At 52.9% G+C, this 23,143-nt stretch overlaps 2 protein-coding genes across 3 annotated transcripts in view; one reads left to right on the top strand and one right to left on the bottom strand.

The window, feature by feature from the left end:
- Positions 1-11,582, top strand: part of SLC4A3 (solute carrier family 4 member 3) — a 31,645-nt gene extending 20,063 nt beyond the window's left edge. For both annotated transcript variants that reach the window (XM_085325889.1, XM_085325890.1), the window contains 11 exons: positions 805-1,018; positions 1,334-1,555; positions 1,982-2,130; positions 3,489-3,683; positions 4,131-4,337; positions 5,113-5,202; positions 6,773-6,939; positions 7,354-7,607; positions 7,945-8,114; positions 8,593-8,766; positions 9,534-11,582. In XM_085325889.1, the coding sequence (XP_085182015.1) occupies positions 805-1,018; positions 1,334-1,555; positions 1,982-2,130; positions 3,489-3,683; positions 4,131-4,337; positions 5,113-5,202; positions 6,773-6,939; positions 7,354-7,607; positions 7,945-8,114; positions 8,593-8,766; positions 9,534-9,611 (1,920 nt within the window). In that variant the 3' untranslated portion in view covers positions 9,612-11,582. The remainder of the gene's footprint in view (positions 1-804; positions 1,019-1,333; positions 1,556-1,981; positions 2,131-3,488; positions 3,684-4,130; positions 4,338-5,112; positions 5,203-6,772; positions 6,940-7,353; positions 7,608-7,944; positions 8,115-8,592; positions 8,767-9,533) is intronic.
- Positions 11,583-12,580: 998 nt separating this feature from the next.
- Positions 12,581-14,165, bottom strand: LOC146600281 (uncharacterized). Its single transcript, XM_085325905.1, is given in 2 exon segments — positions 12,581-12,712; positions 13,101-14,165. Coding segments are annotated over 2 exon segments (1,197 nt in total).
- Between the last annotated feature and the right edge of the window lie 8,978 nt (positions 14,166-23,143).

Genomic DNA, 23,143 nt, shown 5'->3' with positions numbered 1-23,143 from the left:
TGTAGTCTTCTTGGAGTCCTTCCTTGTCATCTTAACCCTGCTGCCAGGATTATCTCCCCTTTTCTGCCTGGCTTTCCCTTGCAAGGCTTCCCTCATGCTGTAGATTCCTCTTTTCCCTCTTTCATGTTTCACCTCTTTATGCCTAAGTCTCTCAAGAGCCTCTTCCACTGCCTGCTCATATGTCTCATGCCCTGGTTCTTGCACTTTCACTGTAGTGCTTTAGATCTCCCCAGCTTCTTCGCTCAATGACAGATTCTTCTGGGCAAAAGGCTCAAGACCAGACTGGGAGGACATCAGCCTGACAGAGAAGTCCTGACGTCCTTTGTCTCTGTGGTCTGGTGTGGCTAGTGGCACAGACTGGGCGAACACAGTATCTAACCTAGAGAAGGAGAGACACTAGCTAGCTGGGAAGCATAGATCTGATTTTGTTAGATAGAGAGGTCCTGTGAGGGGAACCCCATGGTCCGGTAGAGTGTGCTGTTGGCAGATAGGCTGAGGTAGTGCCATCTTGGGCAGGAGCATTAGGGCCAAGAGGAGAAAAGCAGGAGCAACAGGGTCACTGGAAAGAATGGGTAGGGAAGAGAGGAGGGAAGTGGGATTAGGTGGGTCACTGTATAGAGGGACAAGAAGGAGGGATCCAGAAGTGTAGGTCACAGAATGCCAGTGGAGGGGCTGGTGGTGGCTGGGGGAGTGTGGAATCAATGTGGGCACAGCAGGCACTGTGTTTCCAGACAGCAGACAGCTGGGTACAGTCTTGGTCTGAGCCTTCCCCCTCTCTCTCCTCTCTTTCCCTGTCCCCCTCAGCACTTCCATGAGGCTGCATACATGGCAGATGACCGTCAAGACCTCCTCAATGCTATCAATGAGTTCCTGGACTGCAGCATTGTCATCCCCCCATCGGAGGTGGAGGGGAAAGACTTGCTCAAATCCATTGCCACCTTCCAGAAGTTGCTGCTGAGGAAGAGGAAGGAGAGGGAGCAAAAGTCCATGAAGGAGGGGGCTGTCCAGGAAGCCAAAGGTCTCTCCACTCACATTTGGGCAAATGAGTTTGTGCCTAGCGGCTTGCCTGCCCTGGTGGGTCTTCCCCTCACAAAGCCTGGCAGAGGGGTGAGCAGGTTTTGGCTCCTGTAGTCAGCAGCATTTGGGCCCTTGGGGAGGCAGGACAGACCCTGTGGGCTGCCCTGGCAGATGGGCAGGAGTGGGAGACAGTCAAGTGTGCAGATGTGGGGGCCAGCCAGATTAGTGCCACTGAAGAGAGGTATCCATGGGTGTACAGAGGAGAGGGGCAACCCTGCCTTCTCTTACTCAAGCCCTGCTTTCTATGCACTTCCAGAGCTGTGTGAAGTGAAAGCTGAGGAAGAAGAAGAGGAAGCTGAGGACGACCCTTTGAAAAGGACCGGAATATTTTTTGGAGGTCTGGTTCGGGACATAAAGCGCAGGTACCCCAAATACCTCAGTGACATCAGAGACGCCTTGCACAGCCAGTGTCTCGCAGCCGTTCTCTTCATCTACTTTGCTGCTCTCTCTCCTGCCATCACCTTCGGGGGACTCCTAGGTAATGGGCCTGCTTTCTGGTCTGCTCTTTGCACCCTGGCTGTGTCTGTGTAATCCTGTGCTGGGGTGGGCTTTGGTGCTGCTTGCTCAGGCAGAGCRGCAGTGGCACGCATCAGTGGCTCTCTCATCACCTGCCTGCAGCTTGGCCTCTCCAGCCTCGGTTCACAGCTCCTCTCCGAGTGCTCTCCAGGCAGTCAGTGCTGTTCCAGACAGAGGAGTCCTGGGCTGAGTCCTGGGCTGAACCTTGGGAGCCTTCTCAGCCAGGTTCCCCATGCTTCCCCTGTGTTCCCTGCCCAGCATAGGGGACCGGTGACTGATGGGACAAAGATTTACCTCCCCTTTGTGGGGCTATATCTACAGACTGCCTGCCGGTGGGGAAGGATGCCTATGTCYAGGCTTTAACACTCACACCTTGTTTTCTTCCCAGGAGAGAAAACAGAGGGTCTCATGGGAGTTTCCGAGCTCATAATCTCCACCTCGGTTTTAGGGATCCTCTTCTCCCTGCTTGGAGCTCAGCCGCTCCTGGTCATTGGCTTCTCAGGGCCCTTGCTGGTGTTTGAAGAAGCTTTTTACAAGGTACTTGTGAACAGTGTGCCATGCTCTGCATCCACTTGCACTACYACTCCACTGGAGACAGCTACCTGTGTTTCTTGGGTCTTCAAAGTAACCATGTTGTTGCACACTCCCTGGGCCTGCCAGGCTGGCCTGAGTGCGACTGGGCTGACCCTTGCTGGGTCACAGTTTAGGGACTGCTGGCTCCTGTTGCTGGCTGCTGTGGATTGACCCTGTTGAGGTTTGACAGGGATCTTTTCACTGCTTCCTCTCTCAGCCCTGTGCCACAGCTCTGTGCTACAGCCATCCTGACACAATGAGTATTTGTTTCTGCAGCCTAAGATACTGCTCCACAATCCTTTTTTTGTTGTTTCTTGAGGCTTCCTTGGGCAACAACTTCACAAGCGTTATCTATACCAGGTTTCTTTGTATGGGAACCCAACAACCTTCAATGTATCACTCATTTGGGATGGCCCATGCCCATTACTCTCACCTGGCAGGGTGAGCCCAAGGGTGCATGCAGAGGCATCTTAGCCAGCCAGGTTGGACGTGTTTCTTTCTCAAGCAGCATAATCTCTGCACTGTAAAAAGCACCCCTTTTTCTCCTTAAACCCAAGCATAGTGTGTCTAATCCTTCTCACTTTTTCTAGCTGCTGGCATCTCTGGCTTTTTAAAATGTATTTTTTCTTACAGCTGGATTTTCAGCTTGAGGTGTCAATATTTTGGTGCTTGTGATGCCATTGCACTATGGGGGGTTCCTTGCTCTCCTGTGACCTTACTTCTCAGTGACTGTTGTTTACTTTGTCCAGTCATCATGTACTGAGTGTATCTCTGCCCTCTATGAGGGGCACTATCTGTGGTCATCTGGCTAGTAAGGCTGTGAAAGAAGGGATGTGAAGGGGTATGTTCATGGTTTGTTGCTTTCCTCCACAGAGACAACTGTCCTTGTACCTAGTTACAGTACAGTAGTAGCTGTTAGGGTAGCCTTTGTGCACCAGGACACAGCAGGCTGCTCAGGCTCTCTCGTGGGGGGACAGGCTTGTGCTCTGGAGTGAATGAAGCAGTGGAGAGCTGTGTTTGACTAATGAGACCTCCATAAAGGTGGGACAAAGAGCATAATTCATGAGGTGGCTTGAGCAGTGAGTGAGGTAGGTACTGTACAAAGCCTGGAAAAGAGACAGACCTGATTGGTATGAGCGAGTGATGTTAGTGCRAAGTCTGTAACTTTATCTGTGACTCCAGTCCTGAATTCAATGTCTCTGTGCTGGGTGCCTGCAGAGATGTAAATGCCTTTTTCCAGGAGACTCTGAGGTCTCAGTGCAGAGGAGATGAGGAAGGAAACCACAGGAGCCATGAGTAACCCTTTCCCTTTTCCATTTCAGTTCTGCCAGACACAAGGCATTGAGTACCTGACAGGCAGAGTGTGGATTGGTTTATGGCTCATTGTCTTCATCTTCATTATCGTGGCAGCTGAGGGAAGCTTCTTGGTGCGCTACATCTCGCCCTTCACCCAGGAGATCTTTGCTTTCCTTATTTCCCTCATCTTCATCTACGAGACCTTCTACAAACTGTACAAGGTGAACCTTCCTCTGGGAGATGGACTGCCATGTCTCTTGGTCTCCCAGGAACCTGCTGCTTTAGCATACAGGAGGCAGGCAAACAGGGCCAGCGTAGCCACAGCTTTTCTAGGTGTCCTGCAAGCCAATTCTTTGCTGGCCTCTCACATGCCAAGCCAGCTGGCCCCTCTGCCACCACAGAGGTTGGCAGGATGATCCCTAACATCCATCTTCCCTTCTCTTACTGCAGGAGGCATTGAAGAGGGGCCACTTTTCTCTCCCCAGCCTTGTCCAGCTGGGTAGGTTGCAAGATTAGGTGACGGATGCTGGGATGGTCTGCGCCCACCATCTACTGCCCTCACCTCTCTGCAGAGCAGGACACCTTCCATGTCCCCCTGCCCCCAGTAGTGACAGTACCCCATGCCACTCTGTGCTGTGACAGTGTCACTGCTTCTTTCACCTATCCAGGTATTTGCAGAACATCCTCTGCTGAAGTTTTACCCACCGAATGTACAGAGCAGCCTGAATACCAGCATGCTCTCCACAGATGCGATGTCACTGGGAATCAGGATGCAGCCCAATACAGCTCTCCTCTCCCTCATCCTCATGCTGGGCACCTTCTTCATTGCTTTCTTTATGCGCAAGTTCAAGAACAGCCGTTTCTTAGGAGGAAAGGTAAGAGGTTTAGGGGACCCAGATATTAAGAATCCTGTACGCCAGGCAAATATTGCTGTTTGCTACAGAATTTGATTCACCAGAGTATTTGTTTGTTATCASTTTGAATGAACCTGAACCTAGAGCTGTGTCCCTTTCATATCTTAGCCAGCCCTGTATCATCTCAGCTGCACCTTGAAGCATTGCTTTACTCTATGAGATGCTGATACCATGAGGGAAGAAGGTCTCTCTCCAGAGAAACACCATCAATCCCTTAAATGCCATGCAGAAGGGGTGGGTAACCTGACCTAGGCTGCAGAGCAGAGCTGGGTGCTGCTGATATATCTGCACTGTCCTGCTCCAGTGAACTCTGCTAAAAAGCCCCCAGAGCCTTGAGAAAGCTCTTTTGGCTGAATACATATCTGTTAAACTGGAATATAGGGGGAAGAAGTTACAACTTCTTCTCTCTGACACCTGATGTCCTGATGCAGGACATCATTATAATACCTGGAGCAGTACTCGATTAGACTAGTGAACAGGCCAGTTGGACCAAGCAGCCAGTCACTCCAGAGTGGCTGGAGGGCCATGTGTATCTGGGCAGCGAGACGTATAGCCCTGACCCTGTGGGTCAAGGCTAGGCTACAATGCCCCACCCATTAGCAGTGCTGAGGTTTGCAGTGGCCCTTGGCCACGTCTGGCCCTTTGCTCTGTCCCAGGCTCCCCCAGAAGGGCAGGTGTATGTAGCCAGCCCTGGGCACCCTGCTCCYCTTGCCACCAGAAGGCGTTTGTTCTGCAGGCACGGCGGATCATCGGAGACTTCGGGATCCCCATCTCCATCTTGGTCATGGTGCTGGTGGATTACACCATCACGGACACATACACACAGGTAGGAGTCAGCGCTGCCCTCAGGGCCTCTCCTCTGGTACAACCAGTGATCCTGCTGCACCGGGTCCTGCTCTTGTGCGACTGAGGATTTGTATTTCCTGCCTCTTCAGTCATAATGATGCAAAGCAAGCACAGAGCAARCACAGATCCCCCTCATCCTTACTCCCATGCTGAGGGGAAGCTCCAGGGGTCTTACTGAGACAGGGACCAGAGCTACAGGGACTGGAGTCCCCATAGGTTTTAGAGGACCCAAGAGATTTAGTGCAGTTATTTGCTGTTTATAACTATGAAAATTTGTCATCAATCAGCAAGACATAAACTTCTGTTGTTCACACTGAAGGGATGGCATATAGAGTGGTTTCAGTGGTGAACCCTGTCATGTTTTTAGTCTTTTCAATATTTAAACTCTCCTTGAGCACAGGCTATGAAACATTTTGATTGCTTGATCTCAAACACAATGATTTCTTTCATAGTTTATGCGTAAGCTTAAATGTTATCAAGCATACACATCTCACAGTTTTCCTTTTTTTTCTTTTTTATGAGGTACATAGTTATATCTTTCAGTTTTGATATTTCTTACAGCTAGCACTGGAGAGAGGGTGAAAGATATTTTTTTGTTCAGCAGGCAAGCTTTTTGTCAAGACAAGCCAAGGCTTAGCAGAATACAAATGTATTTTTGTTCACTGAAATCTTAATGAGAAGTGTGAATTTATCAGAAYTTAGTAAAATCAAGCACTCTGCTACATCCTTTTCATATACTTCTACAATTAATACCAATAGCRTTATCATTTCAGTATTTTCTCAGCATGTGCAAAGCTTTCTGAGAAAACAGCACTACAGAGCTTAGCTCAAGTACAAGMATTCCAGGAATATTATTCATACTTATGTCGATTAACATAAATGCAAATAATAAACTCTCACTGCAGTACTCACACAAACAGATAGCAAGAACTACTGTTGAGTGGTAGAGCTGTGCAGGGCCAGGAGCTTAAATGGTAGTGAACACAGGGTCAGGACTATACGCAACTGGGAGTCTGTGTGGTCTTTGATGGGAGCACAAACATGATATTCCCTCTGAACATGATAAGAGTGAGATCATTTCTAGAGAATGTGCTTGGTTCTAGTATCCACATTCCAAAAACAATATTGAAAAATGTCTCAGAGAATACTTGTTGTCTGGAAAATCACCTCAGAGAAGAGTAGGCTGTTCAGGACACTTGATTTGTCCAAGCAGAGGTCAGGAAGCATTTTAACCATGGTCTGTAAGTACTGACATGGTGACAAGGTTCCTCAGGGAAGATAATCCCTCAGTCTCTTGGACAAAAACCGAGTGAATTCCAGTAGCTGAAAGAGGAAATGAGACCAGCTCATCTTAGAAACAGAGAGCATGCATTTAAAAAAAAAAACATTGAAGGGGCTTGTGCATGGAAAGTCCAGTTCTGGTAAGAGTAACTGTCCTGTCATCTGAAGCCTTCAGACCAGGGAGACCACAATCTGAGCTAGAGCTGTGTGGGGCTGAGGACATGTGCATATTGATGAATAATTACTGGGTTTTGTGGCTAAACCTCCAGAAGCTGAATGTCCCATCTGGCCTCTCCGTCACATCTCCTCACAAACGTGGCTGGTTCATTCACCCCATGGGCAGCAGTGGAACCTTTCCAATGTGGATGATGTTTGCCTCTGCCATCCCTGCCCTCCTGGTCTTCATTCTCATTTTCATGGAGACACAGATCACTACGTGAGTACCTCCCCTGCCAACTCCAACCATCACTGGCCTCCAGGGAGGCAAGGCTGGGATGGATGCTGCTGCCACTGGTGCAGAAATGGTCATGACWTCCCCGTAGGACAATGAGGGAAGGATCCTGGCAATTTTAGGCTGCGCTTGCTTGGGTTCTCCCATCGTCTCTTGGCTCCCCTCCTGGGTTACTGTTTGGTGGAGAACTGCCCTAGCCAAGCACAGGAGAAAACCTCTAATCTGAGGTCAGCAGCTGCCATGTCTCTCCCCAGCCATCTCCTTGTTGTTCCAACGTGTGCCCTGTCTAGGGAGTGAGAACTGTCCCCTGTCACAGAGCTGTCCCTGGGCCACAGGCAGTGGATGCATGCTGTGACCCGGGCTGGAGCTGGCACTGACATGGGCCCTTTTTCCTCTCAGACTGATTGTGAGCAAGAAGGAGAGGAAGCTGCTGAAAGGCTCCGGCTTCCACCTGGACTTGCTGCTCATCGGCACTATGGGGGGACTTTGTGCACTTTTTGGGCTGCCCTGGCTGACTGCRGCAACTGTGCGCTCTGTCACCCATGTCAACGCCCTGACAGTCATGAGCAAAGCCATTGCACCAGGGGAGAAGCCCAAGATCGAGGAGGTGAAGGAGCAGCGTGTGACAGGAGTGCTTATTGCTGCCCTCGTCGGTGAGCTTCTGCTTGGGTGAAGGAGTGATGTGGGAGCTCAGGGCTGATAGCTGGAAATGCAGACCTGGTGGTGTCCCTGCCCGGCAGGGCCAGCCTGTGCACTGCCCACTCACTGCTGTTCTTCCCTGCCTGCACCTCACACCAGCTTCACTCCAGTTCAGTAACTTCTCCCCAGAGTCAGTCCTCCCCAACTTGGCCAGCTAGACTCCTCTTGAATTTCTTTTCCCCTGTGCCCTGGGGTAGATAGACAGAGGAGACAGGAGAGGGCTGGGGGCTGGGGTACCAATGCAGAAGGGCTGGCGTGGATTGTGCTGTGCCCTGAGCGCTGTCTGTGCAGGCCTGTCTATCGTGATGGGGAATATGCTGCGGCAGATACCACTGGCTGTGCTCTTCGGGATCTTCCTCTACATGGGGGTTACATCTCTCACTGGCATCCAGCTCTATGAGCGACTGCTTCTGATCTTCATGCCGTCCAAGCACCACCCTGATCACATCTATGTTGTTAAGGTGAGTTGTGGGGAACTGGGTAATGAGCAGAGGAAGAAAAGGTAAGTCAGGGAGGGTGGTGTATTGCTCAAGTGATGTTTGGCTGCTTGATGTGGAGAGGTGGTATGCTGCTGGGCTGTGCCAAGAGATAGCGCAGGCCATGCACAAAGCTGATGCAATGCTAGGATAGTGTGTTAGCAGGCTGCACACACAAATGTGTTGTGAAGATACTGCATAGACAGACTCTTTATAGGAGTAACGTGTTACTTGGCTGAGTGTAGGACCCCTACACTGCCAGGTGGATGTGCTGCTAGGTTGCACAGAGGCTGATGTGTTGTAAAGTACTACCTTGCTGTAGTGAACAGACAGGCAGAGTGCTCAACAGAGTGTTGCATTACCTTACTGTGCTATGCAGAAGAGTTATGTGTGTTGCCAGGTTGGGTCTTTGTTAACCTATACAAGAGGATAATGTGTACTTAGACTGGATTTATGTCCCTAGGTGAAGACCTGGAGAATGAATCTCTTCACCTGCATCCAGTTGGCCTGCATTGTGCTGCTCTGGGTGGTGAAATCAACAGTGGCATCCCTGGCCTTCCCATTTGTCCTAATCATGACAGTGCCATTGCGACGCTTTGTGCTGCCACGCTTCTTCCACGACAGGGAGCTCAAAGCCGTAAGCAGTTATCTGTCCCTATGGTCTTGCTTGCAACATTGTGGTGAGGTTGAGGTTTGGGAGACTGAAAAGCCAAGAGAGCCTGGGCCAGCAAGGCCTTTGCTCTCCCTGCTGTTGTCTGAAGGTTTTTTTAAGAGCAGTAGGTGGCCCTATGGCTTCGTTGGAGCCTATAGCCTTGGGAATACAATGTGGGATGGATGGACAGCCTAGGGTAAGAACACAGAGGATCCTGCTAAGCAGAGGGCTGGCTTAAGGGAATCCTCTTCCATCTTCCTCCTCATTTGTGCCTGCTTCATCAGGAAATAACCTTGAGATAGCAGCAAGGACACCCCAGCAGTACTCCAGAGCCTGTGGCTGCATGGCACAGGACCACTTAAATAGAGTGCCAGGGTGCTGGCACCTCCTCAGTCACTGCTGACATCCCATACTCCTGTTGGAGAGCAACCTGGAGCAGTACCCAGACGTGAGGAGTGCTTGAGTGCTGCTAGCAGAGGAGGAGAGAGGAGTTGCTATGCTGGACCAAAGCCCCAGTGACTGGAACAGGAGCGCTCAGAGGGGAGGGCATCAGGCTGAGGAAGTATGGCTGGGGTGGAGGGGCAGCAGAAAGGCCTATTGGGAGAGGTAGGCACAAAACAGAGCAAGATCTTTGCTCTTCCTGGAGCAGGCGAAGTGCCTAGCTCCCTGCATGCCATTCCCTCAGTGTAGGCTCCATTCCCTATGCTGGGAGCTGCTGTGACCTTCAAGGCCTGGTCTCTGCCTCTTCCCAGTTGGACTCAGAGGATGCGGAGCCGAACTTTGATGAGGACGGCCGGGATGAGTACAACGAGCTGCACATGCCTGTGTGAGCTGGGGCCTGCCCTCGCCTCTCTTGGGACAGGCTGCTAACGCCTTCTCATCCCTCCCAAGGACTTACCTGGTRATGGCATTGGACTTGCCGTGAGTCGCGCAATCTCTTGCCTGGACCAACGAAAGGCCGTTCCATAGCCCCGCTGGAGGCAGCCCTGGCTCTGGCTGTCTCATCATTCGTTCAGCAGAGGCTGCGCGTCTCTCTCCTCTTGGACCTGGTGAGCTGAGGTGCCTCTCACATCCAGATGCTGTGTGGTCCAGAGAGCCTGGGGATCTGGGGTCTGCCCAGTCCCTGTTGGGGACAGCCTGTGTTCAGCCTGCCAGGTAGTGAAGGGGAGCCGTGCCAGCTGCTATCACTATGTCCCACTCCACTACCAAGGGGAGCTTGGGTATCCCAGCTCCATGTGCCGTTGAGCAGTTACAGTGTCAGGCCAGGTGCCTGCAGATGGCTAGCGGCCTCCTCCCAGGCTGGGCAGCGAGATCAGTCTCCTTGCTCAGCTGGCAGATGCCTTGCTCCCACCCCCTCTGCCCTCATCCAGGAGTGCTCACGCTGGGCCTGTGCTGCAGCCTGTGGCCCGCGGGGCTGCTGCACATAGACTGCCACCCACGGACCTGCCTGGGTTAGGGGGCTGCAGCTCCCTGGGAGACACTGCCTCTGAGCCCTCAGCTGGTGACTAGCACATGGACAAGGAGGGACCAGTGTTCTTCCCCTGGCAGCACAGCCACCCCAGCACTGATGAGACAAGAGCTCATTGGGCCCTGATATCTGGCAGGTAGGGGTGTTCTGCAGGCCTTACGTTCCAGGCCTTCATCTGCCCAGTCATGCTCCCCTAGAACATGTTTCCAGTCTTGTCCAGCATATGGGAGGCTGCTCACATCCTCCCAGTTTTTCCAACCCTGTTTGCAAAGGAAAACAGCACAGGGAAAGGAAGCCTGGGGACAAGGAGGTATCCTGAAGTGACAGGTGCCTGCCCTGTTGCAGGGACTAGCAGGGGTCCTGTGCCATTCTGTACCTCCACAAAGGTGTGTGTGGGGGGGGAGGGAGTAAAATCTGGTCACAGTGCTCTGTCCCAATTCCTGATCCTCAAGTTCCTGTCCTGGAGAACAAACCACGTATGTGAGGCTATAGAAGAGATTTAGTGCTGGAGCACAGAACAGTTCTTTGGRTTCCCTCCTCTTCCCTGTGCAGAGACCCATTGAGTCTGATTCCCTGCAAGAGGTCACTGAAACCTCTGGCCCCACTTCAACTCACAGGCTGGTCACCTTCCCTGGCCAGGGTCACCCACTAATTGGAAATGAGTAAAAGCCAGCACACCCAGCACTCAGCCCCCAGTAACCTCTGGGCAGCTCTGAGCTTTCCACCGGGCAGGTCATGGGTCTATCTGCTGAGGTCACCCCAGATGGCAGCCTCCATTCAGAGCCTACCTCTCCTGAGACCCCTCTAGCTCCAACTGAAGAGATCATTCCCAGTGCCCTTGCTGCCAGGGACCAAAGGAAACATGGACACAGCTAACAGCTCTGACACATCAGCAGCTTTGAGGGTAGCGTCAGAGATGGGCCCAGCCTCTTCCTGATGTAGCAACTGGAGTGGCCTTGGGGAGAAGGCTGGGACACTTGCTCCACTGTTGACTGGCCATAGGATTTTGGACAAGCCACTGCCCTGGTTCCCATTTATCACCGTGGCTCCTGCAGGAGAAGGTGGGTGCTTTTGTTACCGGGAGGGTTCAGTGCTTCCCCCAGGAGGCTGCAGAAATATATTGCCAGAGGGGGGAAACTCCTCCAATGGCAGATTCCTGCCCTACTGCCTGACCCACCTGCAGTGCCCGGGGCTGAGAGACAAGTGTCTCTGTTTGTCTGTGGCCTTGTGTGTCCTGTCCTCCCTGTGTAGTCTAGGAGGCCTTTTGTTGCTGTGCATTGTGGCTCCTCTGAATGTAGTGGAAACAGCTACACCAATAAACCCTTCACAGGAACTGATGTGTGACTCTACTTCCCCAGGAATTTGGCAGCCAGCAGAGGGACCAAAACCCAGCTGGAGTGGGTGCTATCGCATTAGTCATTAGGGACTTGGGTGCCCACTGTCAGCACTCTACTATCCCCAAATAGCCAGCTTTGCTACCTGCAGGAACCAGCTTGAGCAAGAGACCCAGTACTGGCAGCTGAAGATGCAGGTCAAGGCCAAGATCCCTGCATTTAACCAGAAATACATATATACGCACATGCCTGGGTGCACCGTACATGCACAGGTATGTGTCCACATACACAGCACACTCAGTGCCTATCTCTTAACCCAGCTCATAGATAGCAGTGCCATTGGTGGAGGACAGAAGAAATGTCTGATTACATGCAGGTTGCCCCCATGCTTTTTTCTCAGACATAAGTCAAACCAAGCGTACAGCAAGCAGGTGTGCCCTAGCACCCTTCCAGGGARGCCCCTCTGATGAAAAACTTCTCTGTGAAGAGCTTCGTCTGACCATGTACTGGTAGTGAAGGTGTTGCCTCTTTTTCTTTGGTTTTCTTTTGTTTGTTTGTTTCCCCAGGGATCTATCCCTGTGATCCAGGCTGACCATCCTGTTACATTCCTGGGAAAAAGCAATGCTGTTTGGTGCACTGTTGTTCAGAAAGGAGTTTTTTTCCAATACAGTGCAGATCACTTAGCAATGCTGAGCTTCCCCCTCTGGAGCACACAGGGAGGTGAGGGACAAACATCTTGGCTGTCCCTATAACTGCAAGCAGGCAAAGGACGTCCTACCTGCTCTCATCCACCCAGACTTCTCCATTAATGCCTGCATGGGTCCAGATCTCTGGGACCTTCTGGTGGTTCCTGGGTGCAGGGAAGCCCGGTCGCAGTCCAGGTCATGGTGGGTCAGATGTCTTCCAGCTACACTCAGCCTGGGCACACGTGCTGGCACATTGCTGTTGGATCTGGATGGTCTGTCCCAGCAGTCAGGGTCCACATCTGCTCCTGGGATTAGCAGCTGCTGTGGGGAATGCTGTGAGTGGAGGGGGGGGGGTTGGCCCTGTTTCTGGGCAGGTCCCATGGCAAGGTGGCCAACGCCTGGCCTTGCAGCATCCTCTCCAGTTCCTAGCAGTGCTGCTCAACCTATGGAAGAGGAGGCAGCACCAGTGCCTGGCTCCTGCTCTTGCAGAGTGGTCAGACACAGGCTAGGCAGGGTCATTTATGCATTCTCCCTACTGGCTGCTCTGCCACCTTCGGAAACGTTCCTCACCTGTTCCTCCCAGCGTCCTTGCTGCTGTGGCTCAAGGGCTGCCCTGAGGGCTTTTGAAAGCCTTTGGCCCTAGCTGGTCCTACAAGATGGTCTAGTCTCCACCAAGCCTTCATGTGCCATCCTTCCCGCACATCTCCCCAACCCCAGCATGTGGCAGTGCTCCCTCTGTCCCTTGCTCTCACAGAGGTATGGCCTTGCCCCATGATGGAGGGCAGTTAAGTGCAGGCTGGTGGCTGAGCAGATCTAGCACGCGCTGCTTACCTCCTCGATGTGGCGGACAAGGACGGGCCTGACCTCCAGCTCCAGCAGCCAGTCAGTCTGCAGGATGCCCCAGTGGTACTCCTCCAGCTCCAGCTGCTGCAGCAGCTCCTCCATCCCCAGGTGTCCTGGTGTGTCCCCAGCCTCCAGCACTGTCTCCCCATGTTGCAGCTGCATCCGCAGGCTGTGGATGCGCTGCGTGACACTGCGGATCTGGGTGTGCAGGGCGCCCGCCCGCCGTGCATGGTGCAGCAGAGTGAGCAGCTCCTCCTGGCTCTCCCGCAGCCGGGCCTGCAGCACTCCAGGGGGCCACGGCTGACTGGAGAGGTCAGGCAAGCCTGCAGGAAAGCTGGACTGCCCAAGGGACCTGCTACCTGGCAGCAGCGGCTGTGAGGCACCAGGAGCTGACCCCACTGTGCCCAGCCCTCTCAACTGGCATGGCGGTGGCTGTGATGGTGGCAGGAGGATGCAGTATCTGCTCCTGTGAAGGCAGATCCACTGCCTGGCAAGCTCTGCTGTAGCCAGACTCTGGTGGAAGATGTCAGGGACCAGCCTCAAGACCTTGTGGATGGGCCCCACATTGGTGAAGTCTTGCAGGTCRCTTAGGCTCTGTGGGGTGAAGATGTCCTCGTGGACGGCATCTCCCCGCAGCAGCAGGGCCCAGCAGCGTCTGGCAGCAAAGAGCTGTGTGGCCAGGTGGGGGATGGAGGCTGGGGGCTCTGAGGGGGATGGTGGCACAGTGGTGGCACCTGGCTCCTCATGGACATAGAAGTTTTCGCAGAGCGGGAACACCACTTTGGTGTCAAACCTTTCCTTCGAGGTACGCAGGTGCTGCAGGTAGGAGGCCAGCCAGCCCACGTAGCTGGCCATATCGTGGCCCTCGGCTGCATGGAGCTCAGCGAGCTTCTGCAGGTGCTCCCAGCTCTCCAGCTGCCCCGAGGGGCTCTGCGGCAGCACCAGCAGCAGCACCCTGTAAAGGCCTTTCAGGTCAAAGCCCCGCCGGCACTGCTGCACGTGCTCCACAAAGGCACCAATCTCTGCTTCGAGGACAGCATAGAGGGTCTCCATGGGCGATGGCGGTCTGATATCACCTTTGTGGTCCTGGGCACCAAATCTGGCGGATGTGCTAGAAAACACATCATGCCTGCTTGCAGCACACAGGCTGGGTGCAGGTCTGCTGGAGAGTCCGCCACCACTGTGGGACCAGAAAGGAGCCCTTTGGGTGCTGCCTTCACTGGGGAGCATGTTGAACCACAAAATGCCTGTGCAAGGTGGGGGAGATGAGAGGCAAGGAGCTGCAGCCCCARGGATGCTGCTGTGCATGGAAGGCACCTTATGCAAGACCAGCTGCAGGCTCCAGAGGGTGGGCAGGCAGCTGCTGGAGATGCTCAGGGATGGGGTGTTCCAAGGGTGATTTCCCACAGCTACCTGGACAAGGCCTGAGAAGTGYGACTGGAGCTGTGCTCTCTCTGGTAGTTTTGCCTGTGGCTATGATGTGTAAGAGAGGATTATCTTTGCAAAAGTAAGCAGCCACACTGCCTGTCTGCAGAACTAAAAATAGGAAGTCTGTTCTCAAAACTATCAGCCGTATTATTTTAAACCATCATATGTTTAGGCAAACTATTTGGGTTTCTGTCTCTGCCTCCTGACTTCAAGTAGGCTCAAACCATCTTCTAAAGCTATTTTTATTCTCTGCAGCCAGGAGCGGCTGGCACATCTCCGTGTTTTACTTTTTAATGAGATAACATTCRCACCCGTTCACATGGCTGTACTGCTGGGATGTTAAGAAAAATGCTGCCTAAGACAACTTGCTCGACAAAACTGAGAACTGATCTCTCTGACAAAATTTCCCCTTTTCCCTGTATATCTCTGTCTCCTTGGCTAGACTATGGTGTGTGCTTTCTTGTTGCTCAGATTTCATAAATGTGGATTAAAAATTTCTCCTCCCTCTTCCAGACCAGGACTGGGTTTGCAGCCCTGCTCCTGGAGTGGCAGGTAAAAATACTAGATGCCAGCTACACTATTTCCCACACTCTGGGCCGGAGCTGGTCAAGTGCTGCTTTGGTTGCGTTTGCCTTCCTCACACAAGTGTCTGCAAAAGAGGTTTTTTTAAACATAAGTTGCACCAACTGGGCACTTCTGGAAAAAGCAGAGCTGATGCTGAGAGGAAGGATCTGCATGTGAGACACCCTGGAGACTGGCTAAAGATCAGCCCCAGCTCACTGATGCTGGAGTCAGTCTTGAATTCAGCAGATAAACACAAATGGCTCRTGGACTTAACCATGGCACAGAAGACAGAGAAGTGCAGGCCCAGGCTGAACTTCCATTCTACATCAAATTTCACTTACTAGTGTGACATTTTGCCCCCAGGTCTCCAGACCTCTGTACTTAAAGCATGGACGACATCTCAGGACTGCTGGGATCCCGGGCAAGAGCAGACTGTGCTATAGGCTGTGCCAAGCTCTGAAATATCTGCATTAACTGGACACATCATCTAAAGTCTACAGACCCTTATATCTGATGCACACCTTCTGTGAGAGCATTGGCCGAGGCTGTGGCTTGCCAAAACCGCTGTCCTTGGCCTCATACATCCCTGCCGCTGTGCCAGCCCCACACACACTGCCCTCTTCCTTCCATCCACCTCCCCTCTATATCACTCAAAAAAAGGGAACTCACCAGCTCCAGGAAAGGCACCGGGGAGAGGAGAGAGGGCTGAGCTGGGCCCTGCTGCCTGCAAGGGGAGGAACCTGCCCTCCACGCACATGGACACAAACTGTCCTCTCCATGGGAACGGCAGGTTCGGACATGTCCTTCATAGGCACCTGAGCCAGCCTTTCCCAAAGCCTCTTGCCAGCCCTGCAGGCATTGCCAATGAGAGAGATGCAGCTTCCTCCAGCCCCTCTCCACTTGCACAGGGGTTTTAATGAAAGAGACACTTCTTTTGCAGCAACGCCTGAATCCTGGGCACTGGACAYAGGCTTGGTTCACACAACTCTTCAATACAAGTGAGTGCTCATGCGCATGGCCCTGAATTTGTCCAGAAAGGCTATCTGGCCTGGGAAAGAGAGGTTCATTAGCCTTGGGCTGTTAGGTATCTGCCTGGGCAGGGAACCAGGCACCCCAAGCCTGAAGGTGTTTGCTGAGGACAACACCAGGCCACTTCTGTGGCCTGTGCAAGATCCTCCTGCCCAGTTGCATGTTTGGCTGGGGTGCAGCTAACCACGAACTGCTGCATCACTCTGAACAGCTGAATAGCATAAGCCAGGTGAGACCCGAGGATGCCTGCAAGGTTACTGGCTTCTTGGGCCCCCACTGCACCAGCATCTACCAGATCACAGCACAAGGGGGGACATGGTGAATGAACCACAGTGCAGATGRAGTCCTGCCTAGGGGAGAGCAGGAGTGGCTTGCACAAGTTTCCCTGCAGAGAGGGGAAAGGTTGGCTAGGAAAGGCATTTCACCAAGGCATGCTCGGTCTGAGCTCCAGATTGCTGCTGCAGAAGCTTTTCCCCTGTAGGGAGCAGCAGGGAGCTAGGCTGGCACCCTGCGGGGTGTCCTGCCTCCCTCTGAGCACCACAAAGCAGAAAGGGGCATCGGATGTGGAGGCRGAGCACAGAGAAGTAGGGGGACACCAGAGATGCACAGCATCCCCCATCGCTGAGACCACATTGCTCTGCTGCCTCCTTGCCTATGAGCTGCTAGATTTGATCTTGCTGTTGAAGAAGAGGAGAGAAAAATTCCCCTCTTGTGACTCCTGCAGAGAGCTGTACCTCTGCTGCAGGAGCCCAGCTGGATGTTGCCTTCATCCATCACCCGACAGGCATCCCTGGAGGATGGGGAGCTCATGCTTCCCCCCAGCACACAGGGTGTGGCAAGGTCACATGAGGAACGGGAGAGCCTGGGGGACATCGGGAGGAAGCCAGCTAGCTTCTAGTGCACCGTTTGGGAATGTGACAAGCTTTCCCTTGGGGAGGGCAGATGGCCAGAGGCAGGGGGCCATTTCCTGCTGCTCTCAACCTGAGTTGCACTCAGGCTTTTCGGCCCTGAAAGAGACCTTGAAACTGGGTGCATTAGCAGACAAGAGGCAGCTGCCTTCGGAAGAGGGAGGCTGGAGCCGAGGTGCCAGGGGAGTGCAGAGGCAGGGAAGGAGTTAGCACGGCCATGTACGCTGTCTGGCTTTGCTTACGCTCAGTAAAACGGCCTTGCACATTGGCCTCGTGGGTGCTTACAAGGGACTCTTCCGCCAGAGCTGGACAGGGATTGGCATCATTTTGGCTGCAGATGCTGAAGAGAAAGTGTGGAGTGCACAGGGTGGAGATGCACACTCTCCTTTAGCAGAGACATGCTTTTGCAAGCTGAAACTGCTAAAGAGATATCAGGAAGAGGAAATGTTCGGAGCTCAGGCTATCAGCACCCGGTCAGCCAGTCAGCAAATCCTGGCCATTGGCAGGGGTAGCGATATGACACTGTTTAACCTCCTTGCTTGCTTTCCTGGGTTTATCGTGCAGCCAGGGACAAAGATGGAGAGCTGTTCATGTCTGGTGAAACAGCCTGGTCTGCTCCACATCTGGCTGACACACTTTCTAAAGCATGAATCCCACAGTAATGGTATCTGTGAGCAAAGCCCTGCTTATACACTCAGTTAAGCAGAATCGGTAAGGCTGTTTGTAACACACCATCTGTGACCTCCCCAGTATCACATCATTAATAGCAAGGCTCAGTCTGGGTCAAACAAAAGCAGGGCAGGCTTAATAGGAGAGGAAATTAGGTGGATGTGCTTGGCTGGCTTCATCCCTGCGTGTTCCTACCGCAATTAAAGCCTTGTGCAGCTCAGCTCTCTTTTTCAAGGAACTTGCCGCCAGGACTGCACTTCTCATGACCAAATTGTAAAAGATACGGGAGCAAGTTTTGGTGCCAAGGAAATCTGCCCCAAGGAAGCTGTGGTGGGGAGCCTCAGTGAGTCACTGCTGGGAACTGGAGGTATGTCCTAGCATACGGCAGGGGTGAGGGGGAAAGACTGGGCAGGGGGGAACAAGGCCCCTATCTGCAGAGAGGACAAACTGGAAATATCTATGGATTTGGTCTGTCCAGCATGGGCAAGCATAGACAGTAAAAAGTTACAGCTAATACTGGCCCCAGGAAGCTTTTCAGTGATGTAGCTAGGGAAGATGTGTCAGAGGCCAAGGGATGGCCCGTGGTAACAGGAGGATGGACGTTACCAGTGTCTGTCCTCCAGGCCCTTCTGCTCCCGCTCTCTGCTCTTGTGCTTGGACTAAAAATTGAAGAAGACATCCTGTTTTCCTGAACTATAGGGAAAAAAAGGCAGCCCTGGAGGGCATTCCTGTGCCTGGATGAGATAAAAAGCTTTCTGYAATCAAACTAAGCAGGGGTACAACCACCCTTGTCACGAGCTCTGTTGTACGCAATGGCAGCACTCAGGGCGCTGCGGCCAGAAGGGCTCACTGATACCAGTGACTGAGATGAGAGCCAACACGGTGCCCGGGACCCATGAACGCCCTCGCTTCAAGTGTCCCCATCGCAAGGAGGGCTCCTGGGCAGATCTCTTGCTGCTCTTGGCCTGGGTCCCCAGCAGTGGGTGGCTTCCTGCTCGCCAGGACAGAAGCTCCGCTCATGCTCTCAGGGCAGCAGGTGCCGCAGTGTTTGATGTTGCCCTGTGAAAGCCTCTCCAGGCAGCCTTAATCACATTCCTCTGGAGCAGGGACACATCTGGTACGAACATGATCCTGTCCCCAAGGGGCCTGTGCTAATTCCAGCCATGGAGCCCCACAGCAGCCCTTGTGCCTTGGGCAGGGAGAGCTTCGGTGTGGCTTTGATCACTGCCATCCTTGTCTTGCAGGGGACAGAGCTAGCTTGTTAGCAGGGGGCAGGAAGGGGAGAGGCCAACCTGGGCCATGGGGACACCATTCTGGGTGGGAACAGCTTTACATGTGTCTAGGAAGCAAGGGTCACTGGCTGGAAAATGCAGGCTGAAGCTATTTTTGGAGCCCAGCACCCTGTGCCGGTGCAGGTGTATGGACACACAGTGCTGACCCTTGCTAGCTGTGGAAGTACCTCCTGCAGCAGGACAGAGCAGGGCACAGGGGCACTTCCCTGCCTGCTGGCAGCTTTCCAAGAGGCAAGTATCCACAGCTTTCCCTGTCACTTTTCTCTTTGCAGGAAATATCCACGGTTTCATGCCTGAGTTTGGGCAATCTGAGCCCTCAGCTGGGCAGCCTGGACCATGTGTGGGTCTAATCCATGGCCTGGCTCACCACGGGGCTGGGAAAGGGAGAAGGGAGGAATCTGTCCTTTTCAAAAGTCTTTATTGAAGTTGATTTCAAGCAATTGTGAAACTGGAGCTGGGAAGGTGCCAGGGCTGTGGGGACAGCGTGTGCCCTGGTATGTGTCCTCTTCCCGTTGCTTGCATGTGGTCTGCAGTGGGGGAGCACCTCRGTGTCTGGCCTTCTGTTCACATGTGCCTCTCCACACTGCAGGGCCGGGCAGGCCCCTGCAAGGGGATATGCTTCGTTTTGGGGGTTTGCTGAGTGCAAAAGCAGCCGTGGCTCTGTAGGCGTCCCTGACTGCTGTCTGAATCCAGATTGTGTCTCTGCACCTCATCCAGCCTGGCTGGACACTCATGAGCACAGCGAGCAGTCGGGGAGATGGGACACACGGCCGAGGTGTCCTGGGCAGGCTGAGGCACATGGACYTGCCTGATGCTCTCCTCCTGTGACTGATGCCTGCCTGCCTCCCAGCTGTGTGCCAGGCCTGTGGCAGAGGAAAGCAGGATATTGTCTCTTGTCCAGGAGGAATTCCTGCCTCTGCGTGTTCCTGCCAGTCTCCAGCCAGCCGGCCCTCGCTGTGGGAAGCACAGCAGGAAGCTGACTCACCGTCTGCAGCCTCTGCTGCCATGGCTGGGTGCGGGGCTCAGCTGCCAGCAGCACCAGAGAATCTGCTCCTTTTTAAAGTGTAGGAGTAGCTCATTGCCCAGATACCTCCCCAGCACGYGCCTGTCCTGGCTGTCCTCTGCTACAGGCCAGTTCTCTGCTTACAGGCTGGTTTGCTTTAATTTCGACCAAGAGGACAGCTGTGGGATCCTGCCTGGTGTGTTGTGTTTAGCTGGGCTGGCAGGACAGCTGGGAGCTCAAGTTGAGCGTTGCTGCTAAACACGCAGCTCCGGGGTTGGAGGCAACCCCAGCACAGGGCACAGAGATGGGCAAGTGGGAGGCTGACGGTCTGGACAGGGGTCTTGGATCTATGCCACACAGCAGAGCCCACACCAGCTCTCTGCTTCAACTTCATCATTCAGCTGATGCAGCAGCCAGCTGTCAGAGGTGACATCTCAGCCTAGCCAGTGAAAGAAGTATGGCACACATGCCTCACCCTGTCTCTTCTGCACTGGCCATGACRTGGTGCAGCAGTGTCCAGGAGGCTGGCAAGTCTTAGGGATGTAGAGAGAACATGTGGCTGCTCATGAGAGCTGGGGCTAAACAGATGGTCACATCCACATCTTCCTGGTGAGCAGCACCTGAAAAGTTAGGCAACAATTCAGACATCCTGAATTCCAGATGGGCTGTATGACTGTAGCACTAATGATTTAATCCGGTAACAGAAAGGAGCAAAGTTTCTTATCAAGATCCTTTCCTACCACGCTGACAAAGCTCAGGGCCTGTAGTATCAGATATTGCTGCTGTGGCTGGAGAATCTAAGTGTTCACTGCCTGGACATGTTGGGAAGCTATTTTGCTCCGAGGACGAACTCAAGCTACTGTTCCTTAGAAGGTGTCAATCAGACAGTAGTTAATACTAAAGGTCTTGTATTTTAAAAGGTAGATTCCTTACTTTACATGGGGCTTTTTGACCACTGTTAGGTCACTGCCTCAGAGATCCTTGGAGGCCTGGTAAAGCCGTAGCAGTGGCTGCTCCATTACTGCTCAGCAATACATACGCTGCATCACTGTTACTGTGCTGAAAACAACAATCATGGACCTATGCCTTTTTCCATAGTGGGTGCACACTCTTTGGGAGCTGATGAACATGAAAGGAAAGGGATCACAGTAGGAACCTGACCTGAGAAATAAGGGGAAAGTCCCTGAGCTCATGATGAGTGCATTTGGGTTGCTTGGTGAGTTTGCTAAGAAACAGGTTTGCTGCTAGCTCACCATTTTGTTTCATTGCCAGAACTCCTTTGACATGCAACTGTGAGGGTCATGCTGTGAGCGGAATGCTGGAGATGCCTGCTGGTGAAGACCCTTGGCTGATACATGGAGGAAGTACAGGAGATGTGTTCTCCTCAGCTTTCCCATGGCTGTGAAGAGCTCCACAACTCCTTGGTGACCATGCGAGGAAGAAGCTAGACAACCAGAAAGGTCTGCAAAAGCAGCAATAACAGAAGAGAAACTGCCCTCCCTGCTGGAAGAAGGTTGGCTGCTGGCCTCCTAGAGAGGAACATAGGTGGATGTTGGAGGTGAAACTCCTGAATATGGGCACACAGATGAGAAACAAACCCCAGTGGCAGAGGAGGTCATCCCTCTTCCCTTATAACAGGATGGCTGATATTGTCCCTGGCAGAAAGTGAATGGGGTGGTGAGTGACAGAGGGACACATGTGTCAGCTGGAGCTGCCATCCCAGTGTCTGGCCTGCCAGCCAGAACCCCAAACCTGAGTCATAGCTGGAAGGTCCCAAAGACTCACTGCCCTGCGGGTTATCCCTTACTGCCCATCAGCATGGCCCTACCATGAGCTACCCTGGTACACTGAAGTGACACCAGGACTCCAAGAGGGTGCAGTGCTCAGCACCTCTGGTAGCTTCTCTTCCATTTCACAGTCCAAACTGTGGCAGAAACAGGCTGATGATAAATGTGTGGCTGAGGAGGRGTCTATCATGAACAAATAGTGCTGAGTTGATCTAATCCCCTTGACTAACAGGGTAACTGGCCTTACATACAGGATGGAAGTATTAGATGTGAGATAATGACTGCAGTTAGGCTTCTGGTGCTGTCTTTCATGATGCTGTAATAAGACAGGGGAAGTGGTGCAGATTAAGCTAATCCAGGGCAAGTACAAAAGAGACTAAAAAATAATCATGTCCAGGATAGTTTCCACCAAGTTGATATCAAAATGCAAGGACACTCTGAGAGGGACACAGATATTACAAAAACTTCCCCAAAGGTCCAGATAGTGAGCCTGTACGAGGCTGATGAGGTGGTCAGCACAGGTTAGACAGACATCTGTTGTGGTGACCTATGTGTGACTGTCTTGTAGCAGAGGTTGGACAAAATACTCAGAATCCTCTCTATCTTTTAAATAGTTCATAAAGCTTATTGTTCACCTATATATATATATATATATATTTCTTAGTCTGTCTTTCCCCTTCGTTAGAGCTCCTTTTTTCTTCCTTCCAGAATAAAGAGGCTCCTACTGAAAGAAATCTCCCCACCTCCCCTGCAGGTTCCTGTCAACTGTGATCTGGCCACACGTTTTTTTGGCAAACTTCACCCAGTCTCTTGCTCTGTGCCAGGTTTTCCAGATCTCTGAGATACGATTTTGAAGCGCTGTCAGTGTGCCTGTTAATGGTCTCGCTCACTTACATTGCGCTATTAACAACCTGCTGAAGGGACCCTGAACGTGAAATGTTTGCTAGTCCAGACTACGTCAGCTGTCCGTCCAAACCGGGCACTTTGCTATTGCCGTACGCAGAGGAGGTTTCTCTTCCCCGCTGCACGTTCGTGTGTGGCACTGGCAGCTCGGGCTCTGCCGGCATCTCCCGGACCCCCATCACCTCTCCAGTGCTGCTCTCTCGGGGATGCTGGCTCCTCTCCAGCCAGCTCCTCTGCTCCTGAACGTTCAAGCACCTGTGAGCCAGCAGACCTGCTTTGGTCCGTAGGACCGACGGACGATTCGCCACTCCTCCTTTTTTTTTTTTTTCGCCCGTGCATTTCTTCCGTGCCACAGTGCCGCACGCGGCGAGGACACCCCCTTTCTGAGCGAAACGCGGGGTGCCACCGCACGTGCTCGGCAGGACGCTCTCCCCCCGCGGCCGCCTCG

Source organism: Rhea americana, unplaced genomic scaffold (assembly GCF_003343005.1).
Source record: "Rhea americana isolate MKP2758 unplaced genomic scaffold, rheAme1 scaffold_124, whole genome shotgun sequence".
NCBI lineage: Eukaryota > Metazoa > Chordata > Aves > Rheiformes > Rheidae > Rhea > Rhea americana.
Note: the sequence above shows the minus strand (reverse complement) of the source record. Positions and strands in the feature narration are given on the sequence as shown.